Source organism: Ooceraea biroi, chromosome 11 (genome assembly GCF_003672135.1).
Source record: "Ooceraea biroi isolate clonal line C1 chromosome 11, Obir_v5.4, whole genome shotgun sequence".
In the NCBI taxonomy this organism is placed as follows: domain Eukaryota; kingdom Metazoa; phylum Arthropoda; class Insecta; order Hymenoptera; family Formicidae; genus Ooceraea; species Ooceraea biroi.
The window spans coordinates 2942667-2960354 of record NC_039516.1 but is presented as its reverse complement, the minus strand read 5'-3'; the positions used below and the strand labels follow the sequence as shown (position 1 = coordinate 2960354).

The following is a 17688-nucleotide window of genomic DNA, read 5'->3' as shown; positions in this document are numbered from 1 at the left end:
GCTAGGAAATGATTTGAAACATTTGCAGCGCTAAATGAACCGCATCCAAAGCCGAATGTGTTCACTATCTGATGAAACGTTACATAATGGCATTAAATGTCAATTCGTTACGAGTGTTTTAGCGAGTTTGTAACCAGTGTACATATAAATAATGAAACTCGAGGTTTATAACGACGTGATAGCGGCAATCCGCAATTTTCGGGGTCTGTCACGGGATTGCGTCAATATGCTGCAGACATCGTACAAAGAGTAAGAATTTCCTTTTTCTGTTCATGAAAAAAAGCTAAATGACAGGCCGAAGTAAATAATTTGTCAGTTAAGAGAGATTTTGTAATTAAAAGCTGTTCCTCTCTTGAAAAAACTCAGGAATCGTCTCTCTTATTCCCACAGCATTCCTCCAAACACACTCTACAGCATCCTATCTCTGGAAATACAACAGAAAATGAAAATCAATCATACTAAACTGTTTGGGAACAATAAAAGTTATTATGACAGGTAAATTAAATAAAGTTGGCTCTAATAAAATTCTTATAAATAATAGATGTGTATTGTTTATAAAGAATATATTTTTAATGTCTAAATTATGATCATTTGCATTTTCCTTCGCAAAAACGTTTTTTCTTAATTGCAGTTATTTAGAGGCAGTACAGAGAGGCGAACACATGGGTATTTTGTTGAGAATGGCACAAAGTCTAGATACTTCCCCAGCTCTGTTAGCACGTAACGTTTTGGAAAAGTACTGCACCCTGAAGGATGCAAATGGTATGGTCAACATTTAATGACAGACAAAATAAGATAAATTAACAAGTACTTTGTTCTTACAAAGATCGAATCATGTAATATCACATAAAATTATTTCAGTCTCAAAAAATGTAGTCGCAAAGCTGTTCAAGGATACTACACTGATTGAAAACAGAGATCTTGCATATGAAATTTATTTGGTAATTAATTTACGAGAATTATATACTGCTTCAAAGATTGCTCGAAGATCAAGTTATGTGTATCCTCGTCCCGATTAGAATTTTTAACTAAACTCGTGACTTAATTTGTTTTTACAGTGTATATTATACGACGATTTGTATGGACCAATAGCTGATGCGATCGGAATGTAAGTACTCTTCACAATATTTTTACGATAATTTATTGATTAATAATTTATTTTTCAGTTCTATAGGACACGAGTATGAAATGAAGCTTCAAAATTACCTGACGCAAAGGAACATCGCGTTCCGGAACGAAGAACATTTACGATTACGCGGATACGATAAAACCCCAGACATTAAATTGGAAGTGCCAATTGCGGTGAACGGCTGTGTGATAAACTGGATCGAATCCAAAGCCCGGTTCGGTAATACGGAGGTTCATCAAAAGTACATGAGGGAACAGTTCTTGAGTTATTGGAATCGATTCGGATCTGGACTAGTCATTTATTGGTTTGGCTTCCTCGAGATTTTACATAAATCGACTGAGAAAAAGTTCATTATAATGGATCATTTCCCCGAAAACATTACATATATGGATCCGGCTTCTATCAAGCCCGCGAACAGTACGTGATTATGGTCCGATTTGTAAATAGATTTTTTTAACATTCGTTACAGATTCACGTTGTACTATACCGACTATTAAATCGTCGATCTTACTCGATATGACTGTGATTAAATGTAATCAATACATAATTTTGTATCTTCATGATGAATATGATCATTAAATTTGTATCATTGAAATGTTTATTTCTTCTTACTTTTTTTCATTAAACTTATTCAACTTATTTCTCTTCTTCGGCACTCCTCTCAAACTTTACAAGCTATATACTATTTCACTTATATATAAATATACATATATAAATATGTGAGTCAAATAGTAGAATCACAAAGTGCAATAAATTTATGCTAATATATACATATATTACAACGACGTAACAGTATACTTTCTATGAAGGAACAAAGATAACTATTAGTCATGATTATGTTTCACATTACTTGATCAAGGTCCTTATGGCAGAAAATTATTTCTGTCTCGCATTGAGCAATTCATGAGAACTAAGCTTATCAAATTTTATCTTTTTTCCTATTTTTATCCGACACCGTGTACTTATCGTAGCTTTTAGTTGGATCGAACGGCTCCCATCTACTCGCTGGGAAAATATGCTTGTTTCTCTCGTACCATGATCTAAAAATATAAGAAAGTATACATCCTGCTAAAGCGTCGGAGAAAATAAGAATCTTGAATCTATTTCTTTGACAATAAATACCTGAGCAAAACTTTCCCAGCATGCGATTCCTCAGTTTCAACAGAAGCATCGTGCATGACTCGTATATCGTCGTGAACATCGAATGTGAACAATGGTCCGCTCTTCCCTCGTGCCTGATTATTCGTGTTATTCGTTAAAATAACGCATCGTAACGCGCGTTACCTCATAGACATAGTGGCTATCCTTACCTTGGTCACAATGAAATCGTAGAACGTGTAATGATGCGGCAAGATGAGATCTTCCTTAACGTACATCAACTGATCAGCCATCACTGTTTTGAGTTCGCTGAATTCGCGTCTCAAGACTTCCAGACACCTCTGGAGCAACTGATAGATTGAATTACCTGTATCAGGAAAAGCGGAAGACGAATTTTTAAGATTTCTACAATAGAATTAATCATATAACGTTTGTGTGTGTGTGTGTGTTGTGAAGAAACATACAAATCAGAATACAAAATTCGCAAGCAGATAATTGGTCTTTCTGTTACATTAAAGTCTTTACCTTTCTTCATTATGACGCTGCGACGATGACCTGATCCGTCCCAATAACTGAACGTAATCTCAATCTCTTCCTCTTTCAGTGCATTCTGTTTTCTCGCCCATTCCTGCCGCAATTCTTCCCGCAGTTTATTCTCCTCTTCCTCCCTTTCTCTGTCCGGCAGGAAACTTGTGTCTACGTCTGGGTTCTTCCTGATCTTTTTGATAACCGGTTCATCGCATTGTACACTTTCCGATTTGGTTGGTGTTTCTGTACTATCGCTGTCGGATCCCTTTGCCTCGTCCTCGTCCTCGTCCTCATCCTCATCCTCGTCCAAGTTGAAGGACAACGCTTGGATCTGCCTCTTTTGCTTGTTCTTTTCTGCTTGTTTCGCCGCTAGTGCCCTTTCTTTTTCCTGCTCCTTTTCCCGTTCCTTCTGGGCAAGTTTCCTCTCGCGCTCTTTCACTATATTCTCCTGCTTCGCTTTCATCTCATTCAACGTTACCAGACCAATTGTGGAAGTCTTTAACTGCTGTTCAACGGCATTGTAATGAGTCGCGAACTTGTTCTCTATATTGTGAATCTTCAAGTCATCCTCAATCTTCTTCTTCCGCAGCTCTATCTCTTGCTGCGCAATTTCCCTCTTCTTCATCAGCTGCATAGCTCGGCCAGCTTCACTGGCCGCTCCTTTGTAATGCGCCATGTTTTAGAGGAAGAGTCAACTATTGCTTATATATGTTTTCTTGATGTCTTTAACAAGTTTATTGCAGGTACAAATTCTGAAAATAAATATATTGCATTACGTAAGAATATTTATGTATCACCTGTTGGATGGTACAACAAATGTTATAAATAGTGAACTGTGACACAAGATCGTTTCTAATTTCAGAAAAACGTTAAACAAATGATATAAGAATATATAAGAATTTGAAGTAAAAAGTACTCTATAAATTTACTTAAGATTTCTTTCTGACACATATTGTACTTACCAGTGATAAATTTATGACTGTTTAAAAGGAATTTATGAATTTACAGAATCCATCCATTCGCTGAACTATCACGCAAGGTTATTATTATAATTCTACGTTTCAGTGCACGTCACGATAAAAGCAATTGAAACGAAAAACTAAATTGCAGAAATCTCGTTAATCTTTGCTTGCTTTTAAAATCAATAAAATAATATGCCGACACTGACCAAGCTCACAGCATAACAAACCCAACCACGAACAACCACGAATACTTTATTTATAGAGAAAAGGATGCTTGAAAAAATATCGAGTTAGATGAGCATGAGACACTGATTGGTTACTAAACGTCGGCAAAGTCTAGGATATAATTTAGTAGTTTTTACTGATATTTTATCATAATGTTGCAAAGAAAATATTTGTCATATATCTCTTTTATCAATACAAATTTATAATTTATATTATTTTTTCTAGGGTCCCTAGAAAATTCTTGAATATGGATTTGAAAGTCACTAAAGAAAATCTCAGTCAATTTTATTCAGGTTATAACTAAGTTATTTCGTATAATTTAGCTTTATGCTTCGGATATTCAATCTTCTTATTTATAATTTTTTTTATTATCCATTTATTCTCTTTATGGTTTCTTCGTTGGAAAACAACCTTTATAGATCTAATGTGCATGATCTATGATTTATGCACCTTCGTGCAACCGGACATTTTTAATGCTACATGCACGGCTCCGAATCAAGAGTTTATCTTATCTTTCTCTTATCTGTATATCGTAATATAATTTCTTTCGCTAAAACTCGATCTTCTTCGATCTTCTTTCTGCGGTCCTGTTCCACTTGATTGGATCTATTTCCTATCCCGGTAAGCAGATGAATCGACAAATAAAAAAAAAACCATTGTAACTTATATTTTTGTACCGACTAGTAACTACTTGCAATGTCCAAATGTCCAAAATTCGTTGCACCTAATTGACATAAATCAAGTTTATTTTATCATTTCATTCGCAGTAATATACCACGTCACTGACATCGCGTCAAGTAGACTCCTTTACGTCTACTAATATGTTAAAGACACAAGCTTTACATACATTTAGGTTAATTGGTAGCACTAGTTACAAAAGATTGTATTTTTCATTGCCATATGCTACGAAAGTTGTTCGCACAGCGAACCGCGTAGCTGCCGTACACACCAATACACAGATTGACAATCCAAGCGGCAAATTATATTCGTGGTATGTTACGCAAATGCACGAAACACTAATCTCTCAAATTACATTAAATTACGTATTAATTAAAAAATACATATTTTTTATGTAAAGTATCATCAAGTGGATATTGAGAACAAAAACTCGATACTGACTTACATTTTCGATTTTATAAATTTACAAATTTTTAATCGCTTTTTGCCATTTGTTTTTAGTCGTGAATAAATACACATAAAATCTTTATCATCTAAATTATAATGATTTGACTTCTATAAATTACAGATACAGATAATTGCATGTTTCAGTTTCAGACAGACATACTCGACAATGAGTATAGATACTACTTTATATACGCTACCCAACAATCAACCTGTTGTTGCGTTGGAATGTGAAAATGCATTCAAATCCTTGACACAGAAGGAGAAACTGTATGCCCATTATCTGAGTCAAGCATCATGGAACGGAGGATTAATAGTATTAATACAGACCTCGCCGGAATCACCACTCATATTCGCATTGTTGCATAAGATCTATCTGGCAGAACCTATCGATGAATTGAAAGATGCTGCAATGCGTGCCAATGTCACAGACGACGACTTTACAGTAAAACTTTTCTCCTTTCAGCATATTCTTTAATTGTTCTTATAATTCTTTAATTTAATAAACATTCTTAAATATACATTAAATATATAGAATGACAAAATATCGTTTCTTTTTGCAGGCTTTCTTAGTTTACAGTTGCGGAGTGTTCGCTAATGCCGGAAACTACAAGGCTATGGGTGACACTAAAATTATCCCGAATCTACCGAAAAATGCATTTGAGACGATAGTGAAAGCTTCGAAGGCCTACAGGGATAATTCGACGGAGGTGCAAAACATATGGAACAATATATCAAACGTTTTATATTCCTTAGACGGCAAATTACAATCGCTGGGATTAGGGGACAGAGGTGTGACAACTTACTTCTCCGCGAACTGCACGAAAGAGGATGCAGATAAAGTCAACGCTTTCATGGAACACAAGGGACTCGAGTCCTACAATGCGAGGTGCTTCAAGACAACGATACGCGATTCTAACGGTGGCGTTGACGTATACGAGATCAAATTGGCATCTGTGGAGACTTCTGACGATCCCAAGATAACGCTATCCGAGGAAACGTACAGGAATGCCAGATTTAAGATCACCAGAGGAGACTACAGCGAGCTCATGGTACGCGTTGTGGAGAATCTTAAGAAGGCCAAGGCATATGCTTCCAATCAAACCGAGAAGGATATGCTGGACAAGTACATCGATCATTTCCAGACGGGATCTTTAGATGATCATAGGGATGGTTCTCGCCTTTGGATAAAGGACAAAGGGCCGGCCATCGAAACTTACATCGGCTTCATAGAAACATATCGGGACCCGGCCGGTCAGCGAGGCGAGTTCGAGGGATTTGTGGCGATGGTAAATAGAGAAATGTCCGAGAAATTCGCCACGCTGGTCAACAGGGCCGAGGAATTTATCCCGAAATTGCCGTGGAACAATGATTTCGAGAAGGATACATTTTTAAGGCCAGACTTCACCTCCCTGGATGTTCTAACGTTTGCAGGATCGTGCATTCCGTCGGGAATAAATATCCCGAATTACGACGAGATTAGGCAGTCCGAGGGCTTCAAAAATGTGTCCCTGGGAAACGTTATTCCCGCGCACATGAAGGATACTCGAGCGATTCCGTTCCTGTCCGAAGCCGATCAGGCCTTGATGCACAAGTACAGGATACCCAGCTTCGAAGTGCAGGTCGGCCTACACGAGCTTCTCGGCCATGGTACCGGCAAGTATTTCAAGCAGACCGGACCGGACAGCTTTAACTTCGATCGCGACGTTGTGAAGAATCCTCTGAACGGAGGCAAGATAGACAAGTTCTTCTTGAAAGGAGAGACCTACGATTCGAAATTTGGCCCGATGGGCTCTTCATACGAGGAATGCAGGGCAGAGGCGGTCGGCCTCTACTTGAGCTTGGAGAGAGAGGTATTGAGCATATTTGGTCACGAGGGATCGATCGCGGAGGACATAATCTACGTGAATTGGTTGTCCCTGTTGTGGTCAGGGTTCGCGAAGGCTTTCGAGATGTACCAACCGTCTACCGGCACTTGGTCACAGGCGCACGCCCAAGCACGCTACGTTCTGCTAAGAGTGTGTCTCGAGGCGGGCGACGGTTTCGTCAACGTTGTTGAGACCGAAGATGGAAAAAATCTTGAAATGAGCGTCGATCGCAGGAAAATCTTTACGACTGGCAAGAAGGCCATCGGAGATTTCCTCTTGAAGCTGCAAGTTTACAAGAGTATGGGAGATGTCGAGTCAGCGAAGGAGATGTACGACAGATACAGCGCAGTGCCTGAAAGCGGACCACATCCATGGGCTCGCTGGAGGGACATAATTCTCTCCCGCAAGGAACCGAGAAAGATCTTTGTTCAGTCAAACACGTTTATCGACGGTTTGTATTAAAAAGATGGAAAAATCATTTATAAAGATTATTTTATTTAGGATGCTTTAGGCATTCTTACGATTTTCTTTAAACGTCCTGCTTGGCTCTGAATGGGCTTACTGCAATATTCTTCGCAGAAAATATTTTTTAACAGATAATCTAATTTGTTTCAGGTTTTGACCCCAATAACGTGGTGTTGAAGAATTACGAGTCGTCGTTCACGGGATTTATACAATCGTGGATAGAGAGATTTCCGAACTTAGACATATCCCAAACACTGATAGCGCTTTGGAACAAAGACAAGAAGCATTTTCCACTGGCGAATAATTAATCGTTCGTGTGTCTATTCGTGGATTCGACCGTTGAAACATAAAAAAATTCCATGTTCTTGTAACACCTCTTTTAATTGCTAAGAGTTGGAATGACCAATGTTGTTTGTTCGAAAGTATTACATTTAGAAACCGCATTTTGTAAACATGGAATGATAATAGTTACTGAAATTGGGTATGAAATATGTACATACATATGTGCAATAGCTTTAACTTTTTTAAAGGTGTATCCGTGGATAGGTGTAGATGATATAATATATTATATATACGTATAATGAATTGTATTTTAACACGTAACATTCTAACATTCATTATCGCTATTGGATCTATCTAATCTCTTGTATTTTATTTCTTTAAACAAAGTACAAGATTAGATAAAACCTAAAAAACATGTTTAATACAACTGAATTTCAGACTATCGCATTTAACGTTATTGTCATAAATTATGAAGCGACGCATTTGAAATCTTCGATTCTTTAATGAATTTGTACCGATATATAAAGGAGAGTAATTATATAAAACTATTTTATAAAAAGCATAATAAATATTATATAAAAAGCATTTTACGCATGTATAAATTGAGATATTTATAATTCATTGCACTAATTTCTCGAATTATTTACGGAATTATCTGTGATTAAATTTATGACGAGCCGGGATCTCCGAATTAGAGTCCCTGTATATAGAGACTCTATCTCCGAATTGATCTTGGAGGCCTCGTGCGGTGAATGCGCGAAGCTATTCATAAACGCAACATCCTCTATATGCACATCACAGATCTTCATTCTCTATGGTTTAAACTCCTATCTGGTGTCTAGTGATGACTCAACCGTGTATTCTTTGGTTTTGGCGGCAAGAGTGAAGCAGTTCATCATTGTAACGATATGTCGTTCTAGAGTACAAGATGGAAAGAAGGGAATCATTGGCGAAATTATTTCAAGAATTGGGTTGCAAAGCCGAAAATGACGCTGTTCTTGATAAATGTATGTATATATCGTATATATATTGCGAAGCGAATGTTAATTTTCCTTCCTTCTATTCACATAACCCTACTTTCGAAATCTAGAATTTTCACACCATAAGGAAAAACCTAAAGTACTACGAAGTTCTGGATTTTTTCATCAACAGTGATTAACTGTGTAACGAGTCGGTTGTATTCTTCTTATCTTTTACTAATTCTGATTCCTTTGAGACACAACAAAATATTAACAAAGTATTAGTTGAAGCAATTACCTTGCATGAAACTAGCATGAAAATATAAGTATTTGTTCAACTTTGTACTGTTTCAAGAGAGAGATTCTATCAGAGAATATTTCTATTTTCTTAATATTTAATTGAAGAGCAATTGTGATATTTTTATCGAATTTATTGGCCATGTTACGAATCTGATTACAGGTTTTGAGCTTTGTGAATCCTATGATACAAATGTGGAAAAATTAACGGAATTATGGCTCACTTTTTGTGTGAATAATGACAAAGACATTAATCCTACTCTCGATGGCCTCCTCGAAATGGAAAAAGCAATATTGAAGAAAGATCCAATTGGATATCAATTGGATGACCTGACTGTGAAAGAGATGGAAAATGAATCATATCCTAGTGAGACTGATGATGTACTCCGCATGTATGGCTGCAGCAATACTGGATCTGGATTGAAGGTAAGCTTATTCTAGAATTCTGATTTTATGGTTTGGTTTCTTCATTCAATGTAGATTACTATTGATTATTACAATTAAACATGAATATTTTGATACCCTTGCAATTTGCAGATACAGTTGCTTGAAAGAATTTATTTTTGAAATCATTTTAGATCTTAAAGGTTCTCATAGCTTAGTATTACATTATATATAAGTTTTTTGGAAAAATTAAATCTATCACAATTTTCTCATCTATCGCAAAAAGTTTATATTACAATTTTCATTCCTCTAAAATAAAAATTACAAAATTTAGAAGATAATTTTGAAAATATGTTCTTCGATGACTTAATATAACAATAAATAATTTAACTTATTCAAGAATTTGGAGAATAATTTGTCTTACGGTTTTTTGTTAACATCTTCAGGTTTTGAAAACTGTAATCTATATTTAGCTTGAAAATATTTTGTCTGGCGTGTAAATTGCATGCCGAAAACGTATTTTCTTCAGGTTTTGAAAACTTTATAATCTTGAAAATATTTTGTCTAGTTTGTAAATTGCATAGCGAAAAGAAAACGTATTTGCACGCATTTCCTGACCTTCTTCAGGTATAACTTGAAAGAACGATACTTTTGAAATATGAACAATAGTACGAGAACAATATGACATAAATCATCCTGGTACACAGAAATGGCCCCAAAAACGGTAAAAAAGACGTGAAAAATTTCTTCCAAAATTCCGCGCTATTGTTCTCGTAAAACTTTGTACCGTGAAATAATGGGGCGGTATTCGTAGGGCATTCTTGGAACAAGATAGTCCACTTGTTTTGGATACTAGTTGACTAACAAATATCTTAAGATCTCATGGTAAAACAATTCTTAATATAAGATCACATTGAAGACGATTCTTCATAGCAAACTACGAATATTTCTGGCAGCATTATTTTATATTTTTTATGGCTGATCTCAAATGTGACTCGTACATTTCGTTCGCTTCGGCTCGAACAGCATATGCATGCTCATTCTCGCGAGATATCGTGTTCTTTCGATTTCACGAATTTTTCCGAGTTCTTATCAAAAGTTCGCTCGATCAGAAAAATGAAACCCCGTTGCGCGTGCTTTGTTCGTTAACAGATCTCGTTCGTTGGGGTACCCAGGTACCGAGAATCTCGCGTAGAGTCACCGTAATTCCCGCCATAAAAATCGCTCAGGTAGATCACACCCCGCCGTCGCTCCCCGCTCTTTCTCTCACAAAGGATACACCGCGCGCGCGGCCCAGGGGAGGGGAGCGACAACTCGTTTCTATTGGCGGAACGAGGACGGCGCGTTGCTCCAGCGGCGCGGGAGAGGGTCTCTCCTCGCTCCCCCCACCCCTGTCGCCGAGAGTTGAACAGATTTCTTTCGAAGGGCACGATTTCAGTTTTCAAGGACTCCGTTGTGACCGCCGATGCCCCGCGCTCGCTCGTGCTCGCGTTCACGCGTGCTCGGTGCGGACAAAGCCTCGCGCGATCGCGCTCCCGTGTCGTTATCTCGCTGCTCGAAGCTCGTGATACTTTCGCGTTCTCGTAATCGTGCCCGTGTTGTCGTTACGGTGTGTCGTGCGGCTGCCGATGGCGTCGCCAACGCGACGCTACCATCGGCGTCTGCCGATCGCGAGCGGAGTTCCTCCGGGATGTTTTGCGCTCCGCGCGCTTCCGGAGGCGATCGCGTCGCAATCGCGAGGATCCTCGACGCGATATCGCTCGCGCGTATTCGTTTCCAAGAGAGCTACCGTGTGCGAGAGCGACGGTTACGCGGTATGAAGCGGAGCACGCAGGGAAGAGAGGAAAGCGGCGAGGATGGCAGCCATGATGAATTTGTCGGCGCGAGTGCGATCTTCTCGCCGATCGTGATCCGGCGACGTTCGCGATCTCGCTCGCATATAGGGCGATCCTTATCGTGGAAATGGTAACCTGAGATAATGCAACGATGCGCCGATTAACGTCCGTCTAGTTGGTTAATGCCGCGCGGACACGCGGGCGAGCATGCGCAGAGCAGCGCGAAGGAGAACGCGATGCGCGCGCAGAGTGCGTCGACCGTTAGTCGGTTCGGTGAATCCTGGAGCCCGTACCTCTCGCTGCTGCAACCTGTTGCGCGTCGATCAACGATACCACGAGTGCGCGCGTACTCGATGATTCGCGTTTCGAGCGACGTTGATGTAGAAAAATTTAGCTCGACCGAAACGGAGCCGCCTGATTGATTTCTTTTTTTTTTTGCTAATTCGGAGTGTGGAGGCGAGGGCATTGGAAACTATTCAACTTTGGCGCCATCAGAGATCAGCGGAAGTCGTGTTCTTGGTTAACTATTGTACATTGTATAGTCCGCGTCGACCGCAACTTTCGATTTGTTTACAAGTCTGCCTCTGAATCGAGATGCAAAAATCCGATTTGCCTTGTCTGAATTCTTTGCGCGTCGCGCGGTACAGATCGGATTTGTTCGAACGAATTTAAGAGGGAATCGAGCCTCCGACGTTGCGGTTATCTCGCAGTGCTCGAGAACGAGATTTTCCAGCGAACCTTTCACCGGTGACGCATAATAGACGCGTGAACTTTCTCCTCGTACGCTCGTCGAGAGTATTTTGGGGGCGGGAGGGGGGAAATTTGCCCGTTTCCACGCGTTCGTGTTGGCGAACAACGCGAGTAACTCGACGTCTCGCGTTTGCCCGGCGATATCGCGTCTGACGAACGGATTCCTCGTGCGCGCACCCGTTTCTCCATCAATTAAGTGCAATTGAACAACAACTGTTCCAATCTCTCTTCCCTCGCCCGCCCGGCTTTCGACTCGTCGCGCATTTCTTTCATCTCTGTCATTTGTCGCATAATGTCGGGCCAGACAGATAAATCGATGTCCGCGGATATTTGAACGAGCACTCGATTGGAGCGGTTAGTGTGTTCACTCTAGTGACTTTTCCTGCCGAGAAACAAATATATCAAACATCGTAAAAATATTTTTCCGTAGTCTATTTCACTAAAAAAGAAAAAAGGGGAAGAGAGTTTCAATAACATTTTGCAAAAACCTGTATCGATCGAGAACTGTCAAGTAAACGATATCGATGATCAAAATATACAATCGCTGAATACAGTTTCGGTTAGGTAGGAGCAACACGCATCTTCGAGGGATATCGAAAACAATTCGTGTGGAAAAACAAAGTCACGTTCGAAAGCCTTGTTGTTGCCGGTAAATCGAAGCGTATCTGTGCCGACGTGTCGGAATGTGTCTCTGTCGAGAGTCTTCGCTATCTGGACACCGATCGGCACGGAATCCTGCGGATCACTCGCTGCACGCTCAACGGGAGAGACACGTACGTGGAGCTCAGGGACTGTGTCACGGCAACGGAGAAACCGAATTGAGGAAGTAATTGGAGGCATGGCGCTCTCGAGGCATTCGCAAAATCGGGCATCGGTATCGATCGATCCGAGTGGCGGCGGTGGAGATCCAGCAGATCGAACGGCATCGCACGCGAACGAGCGGGAGCATCTCGGAACTCGATTGAAATCAAGTGCAATAAAGCGGGCGCTAGAAGCGGACAGGTTAATCACAGTTAACCTTTCTATAGTCGGCTCGCCAGCAATGGCGACCGCCCGTTTCCTCCCCCGTCTTCGCCGGTATCGCACGCGTTAGCGGAGTCGTGTTAGCGTTATGGCAGTCGCATCTGTTCGCAGGATCAGATCAACCACCCCGGAGAAAGTGCAGAGAAAGAGAGAGAGATAGATAGATATTTATTTTATTGTACTGGGTGCGTGCCCTTAAGTACAAAGAAAAACAAAAGTGGGTAAACCCATACAGAATTTCAGTTAATACAATTCATCTCGTAATAACAAGTTAATACAAAATTTACATTACACTAATATGCACTGGAAGAACATTAATTATAATTAATGGACGGAGAGCTCCAAGAGACGATCATACAACGCACGCTTAAAAACCGGCACCGAGGCTGAGCTACGCAGGGACGCGGGAAGGGAGTTCCAGAGACGCGTACCGTAGACGAGGAAAGAGCTCCGATAAGTCGCAGCGCGACAACTAGGAACGACAAGGTCCAGCCCGCAGACTCGCGTCGCCACGTTGTCTCTAGCATCAGTCACATAGCGAAGCCTCCCGGACAGATGAAGTGGGACCCGGTACCGCAGGGCCTTGTACATCGAGACACCTACAAAGTAATCGCGCCGCTCATGCACCTTCAACCACCCAGCTCTTCTGCAATATGGAGTGATGCGCTCTCCCTCCTCACGCCAAAGACGAAACGCACACAGGCGTTTAAAGCTCGCCGGGGTCTCGTATTCTCCACCCCGGTTATATCGGACATGACCACCGAACAGTAATCAAGCTGAGGATGGATCAGCGAGTCGATCAGTGTCTTCCTCAAGCAAAGCGGGAGAGGGAGAGAGAGACAGTTGGGACGATTCCTCTCGAATTTGCCGAATGAGTGGAGGTCTAGTGCACAGTCTTTAAATTTGTGACTAGATCCACACTCATTAAGCACGTTCGGGCAATGCAGCTACGTTTTCGAAAGAGATCCGATGAAGATTCGACGAAGAGTCTCGCGCGCGTGCGCACTCGACGAGCAGTTCTCGACTCGCGCCTCGAGATGCGCGTCTTTCGACCTTTTTATCAACCTCGAAAAACGGATTGAAAATGAAGAAATTTAAAAAATCCCCGCAAGGTTTTTTCTTCGTGATAGTGAATCTCGAAACGAGCGTTTCTAGTCGGTGATCGAATTAGTATCACCGTATCTTCTCGACGAATTCGACCATTCGAAGCACCAAATTGCGAACGGAGAAGAGAAGCAATTCCATAGACGAGTATGAATGTGGTGCACGTGCGTGTCGCAATTTCGTGACTAGATACATACTCTTCTACGGCAATTTTTCCTTGACATCGGAATATTCGTTTCGAATATCGTGTGTTGCGATATACACACGTACAAATGTTCAATATTATTTTGTTGTAAGTATTCGCGGGTCCGATGACGATGCGTAATCCTGACAACTCCATTGTCATCTACACGATGTACATAATAATCTCGAACGTTATTCATAATAAATAACTTTATGACAGCACTGTATTGATACAGATTTATTTGTCAGTGCGATAATTTCCTTTTCTTTCGTTGCAGCGTAAACGAAAGTGTTCAGAGACAGAAAAGACCAACGCCGACGTTCAGCCTACTAAAACGAGAGCTGCTCCTGTAGACTACTCGTTTCGACGAGCTTTTTATTACACCGAGGTCTCCGAGATCGAGTAAGTACTTTTTTCAGCAATAAATATGCATTGGATATCTATATGTAGAGGAAAGTCCCCGATTATGAGATACCATATCGATTTTGCCGAATGTAAGGAAATCTATGGGCAGAATTTAAAAATGTAATACGTTATCTTGAAGAGAATTTAATAAGCTTTAGGTTGGTGAAATGAAAAATCTAATTTAAATATTTCTTTTTTTGAAAATTAAAAAAATTTGATAAAAGAGCTTTACGCAGGATCGAGAAAATGTGCTCCTAATATAAGATACCTCGAGAAATCGGTGTTAAAAGTGCAAAATACATCAGTATTGCAATTAAAAAACTTTATTAGATAGTTTTATAAAAATACTTCCACAGCCTTCGCCAAATCTTCACGATTCCACTGTCGACGCTTCCTCGTATCTCTAACCTCCATAGTCAGATTCTATAAAAATTAAATACACAAAAATTCGTAATATAAATTCGTATTAACTTTTCTTTAACCTTAAGTAGTATTTTCTTTCTTTTTATTACACTACATAATCTTCATATTCGAGCAATAATTATCTCATATTAAGAGTACCCTGAATATCTCATTATACGAGCCACACGCCCAGCGGTTCCGCGATCATGAAATTTAACCTCTATAATTAAGCAATTCAACAAATTGCGTATTTTCCTGTTACTACGATTCTACTCTATCATTGCATACTGAATTTATTGCCAACCATTTCTTTATTATATAATAAACAAGGTTTAAAGACTTACCTCAAGTTCCTTTGACATGTTCACAATTTCACAAACCTTTTCTTGCAAAGGCTAAACGCAATAACGAACAATGAATTTTTCACTAAATACATTTTACACCAAGAGTAATAAGTTCATGGTGGAACTAACAGATGGTGTTTACTAGTTTAGCAGAAACTCCATTATCTCATATTAGGAGCATATCTCATAATAGGGGATTCTCCTCTATTATATTAAACTTACATTCTAAAAAGAATTTAAAAAAGAATTCTAAACAGAATTTAAGATTACAATAATCGGAGAGAAATATTAATAATTGAACGATATTTTTGTTTTCTTAGCGTTAAATTAGTTGCGTGGGCACAAGTGCTTTTGTAAAACAACGCAATTGTTTTCAGAAGCACGAGTCAGAAAGATAAAGAGAGGATCTTGGTCTCTGTCGGCGAGACCGTCGCATCTTGGAGGCGGACGTCAGATTACAACGTCGAGGTCGAAAAATCTGACGAGCCACATGTGCCCAGCAATGTTAGCTACATGTACGAGATCCTGTCCAAGCAAGGACGCATTTTCACGTATGTGTGTCGAAGCTTGGGCAACAAACTGTTCAAACTGTGGTCGGTGGCGACCGACGCCAACAACGCCGCCGACGTACGTTACGTGACGAACGTCCGCAGCGTGAATCAGACATACTTCCGGACGTTCGGTCGCATCAACACGAAGAAGGAGTCCACGAAAACGATGATCCTGGAGGGCTCGATGAGGCGGAAGGGCCTCTCGGCGGCCGAGTCGATCGAGCTGGACTTCCGTAATGTGAAACAATATTCCGTCTTCTCCGGCCAGATCGTGGCGGTCGAGGCGACGAATCCGCTGGGCGACACGCTGTACGTGCGGGAGGTGTTCGCGAAGGCGTACGCGCCGCAAGCACCCACACCCAGGTTCGAATCGAGGATCAACGTGTACGTCGCGGCTGGTCCGTTCACCGGAACAAGCAACATGAATTATCATGCGCTGTGGGATTTGATGGGAAAGGTCGCGATCGATGAGCCGCACATATTGATACTAATCGGGCCTTTCATCGACTATACGCATCCCGAAGTGGAGAACATGACGGACACGTATCAGGAATATTTTGAGAAACTTCTCACGAGACTAATGGAATCGACGAGGTAACCGAGCGTTTCAGACAGATTTCTTTTCAGTCGATTACGTATTCGTCGACCATTTTTGAGTCGATTATTAAGTAAATCTTTGAGTTACAAGTAATTACAGAAGTGTGCGGGGTTGCAGGAAAAGCACGCAAGTTGTGCTGGTGGCATCTAACCGCGACGTACATCAGGAACCTATATTTCCAACTCCGCAGTACAATATTTTTAACGAAAAATTCATACAGAGTTACTTGAACTTGAAATTAATGCCGGATCCTTGTATATTGGACGTCGAGGGCCTAAAGATTGGAATCACATCGGTTGACGTCATCAAACATATCGGAAAGGAAGAGATATCGTAAGTATTTACGGGATCATTTAACGATCATGTTACATATATTGCTGTATATTTTATATTTTGAAAAGTATAATTTTTCTTACATAAATGATCCTTTAAAAAAAAATGTTAACTGTTAAATGTAATGTTAAATGTTACTTTCAGGAACATATCAGGTATGGACAGACTTAGTCGTTTGGCCGATCACGTGCTCTCGCAAACGTGTTTCTATCCCGTGTACCCTCCGTCCGAGGACCTGAATGTAGACACGGAAATGTGGGAGAAGTACACGTTTTTCGACCAACAACCACATTTGCTAATTCTACCGTCCGACATGCGGTGTTACTGCAAAGTGATAAACGATTGTGTGACAGTAAATCCGGAACGTCTGTACAAGAATACTTACGCCAAATTGTGCATTAAACCATCTTGGGGCGGTAGATGGAGTACTGATAACATCTCGTGTGACATTGCCAAAGTTTGATAGTCGTAATATTAGAGCATTTCGCGTCTGTTTTTAATTAAGGATTTGATGCAATAACGGTTTCATGTTTTTTTGAAAAGTTAATTTTTTAAACGATATAAAAAAAGAATTTTTCTACTTGAAAGATTAATATTTTTATGATGCATGCTGAATCGTTATTTCATTAGACCTTTACACGTGATTACAGAAAATGCTGTTATAATGTATATCTAGGTATGTTACAATCTAAATAGATAATATTTTTACATGAATCGCAATAATATGAAGTCTATATTCTTCTCCAGTGTATCTTCCTTTTCTCCAATGTCTCAAATTTCTCAAACATAATGTGAAGCATTCGAAATTGTTAAGACTTCTTTTCAGAATTTTTTAACTAT

At 40.1% G+C, this 17688-nt stretch overlaps 4 protein-coding genes across 7 annotated transcripts; 3 read left to right on the top strand and 1 right to left on the bottom strand.

Moving 5' to 3' along the window:
- The first annotated feature begins 74 nt into the window (after window positions 1-74).
- On the top strand, window positions 75-1721 carry LOC105288212 (uncharacterized protein C15orf41 homolog). The gene is made up of 6 exons (XM_011354302.3): window positions 75-249; window positions 391-495; window positions 632-762; window positions 862-941; window positions 1059-1108; window positions 1167-1721. Exons 1-6 carry the CDS (start codon window positions 152-154, stop codon window positions 1552-1554), a joined length of 852 nt encoding a protein of 283 aa, XP_011352604.1. The 5' UTR covers window positions 75-151; the 3' UTR covers window positions 1555-1721.
- Window positions 1722-1741: 20 nt separating this feature from the next.
- LOC105288214 (protein FAM50 homolog) lies at window positions 1742-3935 on the bottom strand. Its single transcript, XM_011354303.3, has 5 exons — window positions 3718-3935; window positions 2753-3507; window positions 2440-2594; window positions 2252-2364; window positions 1742-2169 (listed from the first exon to the last, which is right to left on the bottom strand). The coding sequence occupies exons 2-5, from the start codon at window positions 3429-3431 to the stop codon at window positions 2049-2051; spliced, it is 1068 nt and encodes a 355-aa protein (XP_011352605.1). The 5' UTR covers window positions 3432-3507; window positions 3718-3935; the 3' UTR covers window positions 1742-2048.
- A 222-nt stretch (window positions 3936-4157) lies between these two features.
- LOC105288215 (dipeptidyl peptidase 3) lies at window positions 4158-8264 on the top strand. Of its 2 annotated transcripts, none has more exons than XM_011354305.2 (4): window positions 4158-4563; window positions 5212-5509; window positions 5628-7383; window positions 7548-8264. In XM_011354305.2, exons 2-4 carry the CDS (start codon window positions 5234-5236, stop codon window positions 7703-7705), a joined length of 2190 nt encoding a protein of 729 aa, XP_011352607.1. In that variant the 5' UTR covers window positions 4158-4563; window positions 5212-5233; the 3' UTR covers window positions 7706-8264. The 2 variants fall into 2 exon arrangements, with proteins under 2 accessions (XP_011352607.1, XP_011352606.1); XM_011354304.3 differs by lacking the exon at window positions 4158-4563 and adding an exon at window positions 4609-4933.
- Window positions 8265-8531: 267 nt separating this feature from the next.
- On the top strand, window positions 8532-17571 carry LOC105288216 (DNA polymerase alpha subunit B). Of its 3 annotated transcripts, XM_011354309.3 has the most exons (7): window positions 8548-8686; window positions 8770-8849; window positions 9099-9361; window positions 14493-14617; window positions 15744-16511; window positions 16633-16848; window positions 16993-17571. In XM_011354309.3, the coding sequence occupies exons 3-7, from the start codon at window positions 9215-9217 to the stop codon at window positions 17309-17311; spliced, it is 1575 nt and encodes a 524-aa protein (XP_011352611.1). In that variant the 5' UTR covers window positions 8548-8686; window positions 8770-8849; window positions 9099-9214; the 3' UTR covers window positions 17312-17571. The 3 variants fall into 3 exon arrangements, with proteins under 3 accessions (XP_011352609.1, XP_011352611.1, XP_011352612.1); XM_011354307.3 differs by lacking the exon at window positions 8770-8849 and having other exon boundaries at window positions 8532-8686; XM_011354310.3 differs by lacking the exons at window positions 8548-8686; window positions 8770-8849; window positions 9099-9361 and adding an exon at window positions 10728-11284.
- Window positions 17572-17688: the final 117 nt, after the last annotated feature.

Coding starts and splice junctions, on each gene's coding strand:
- LOC105288212 (XM_011354302.3), top strand. CDS start 152: ATGAAACTCGAGGTTTATAACGACGTGATAGCGGCAATCCGCAATTTT. Junction 763..861: donor CACCCTGAAGGATGCAAATG/GTATGGTCAACA, acceptor AAATTATTTCAG/TCTCAAAAAATGTAGTCGCA. Junction 1,109..1,166: donor ATAGCTGATGCGATCGGAAT/GTAAGTACTCTT, acceptor TTTATTTTTCAG/TTCTATAGGACACGAGTATG.
- LOC105288214 (XM_011354303.3), bottom strand. CDS start 3,431: ATGGCGCATTACAAAGGAGCGGCCAGTGAAGCTGGCCGAGCTATGCAG. Junction 2,595..2,752: donor CAGCGTCATAATGAAGAAAG/GTAAAGACTTTA, acceptor TTCCTGATACAG/GTAATTCAATCTATCAGTTG. Junction 2,170..2,251: donor GCTGGGAAAGTTTTGCTCAG/GTATTTATTGTC, acceptor TTATATTTTTAG/ATCATGGTACGAGAGAAACA.
- LOC105288215 (XM_011354304.3), top strand. CDS start 4,764: ATGTTAAAGACACAAGCTTTACATACATTTAGGTTAATTGGTAGCACT. Junction 4,934..5,211: donor AGCGGCAAATTATATTCGTG/GTATGTTACGCA, acceptor TGCATGTTTCAG/TTTCAGACAGACATACTCGA. Junction 7,384..7,547: donor GTCAAACACGTTTATCGACG/GTTTGTATTAAA, acceptor AATTTGTTTCAG/GTTTTGACCCCAATAACGTG.
- LOC105288216 (XM_011354307.3), top strand. CDS start 8,608: ATGGAAAGAAGGGAATCATTGGCGAAATTATTTCAAGAATTGGGTTGC. Junction 9,362..14,492: donor ATACTGGATCTGGATTGAAG/GTAAGCTTATTC, acceptor CTTTCGTTGCAG/CGTAAACGAAAGTGTTCAGA. Junction 14,618..15,743: donor ACCGAGGTCTCCGAGATCGA/GTAAGTACTTTT, acceptor AATTGTTTTCAG/AAGCACGAGTCAGAAAGATA.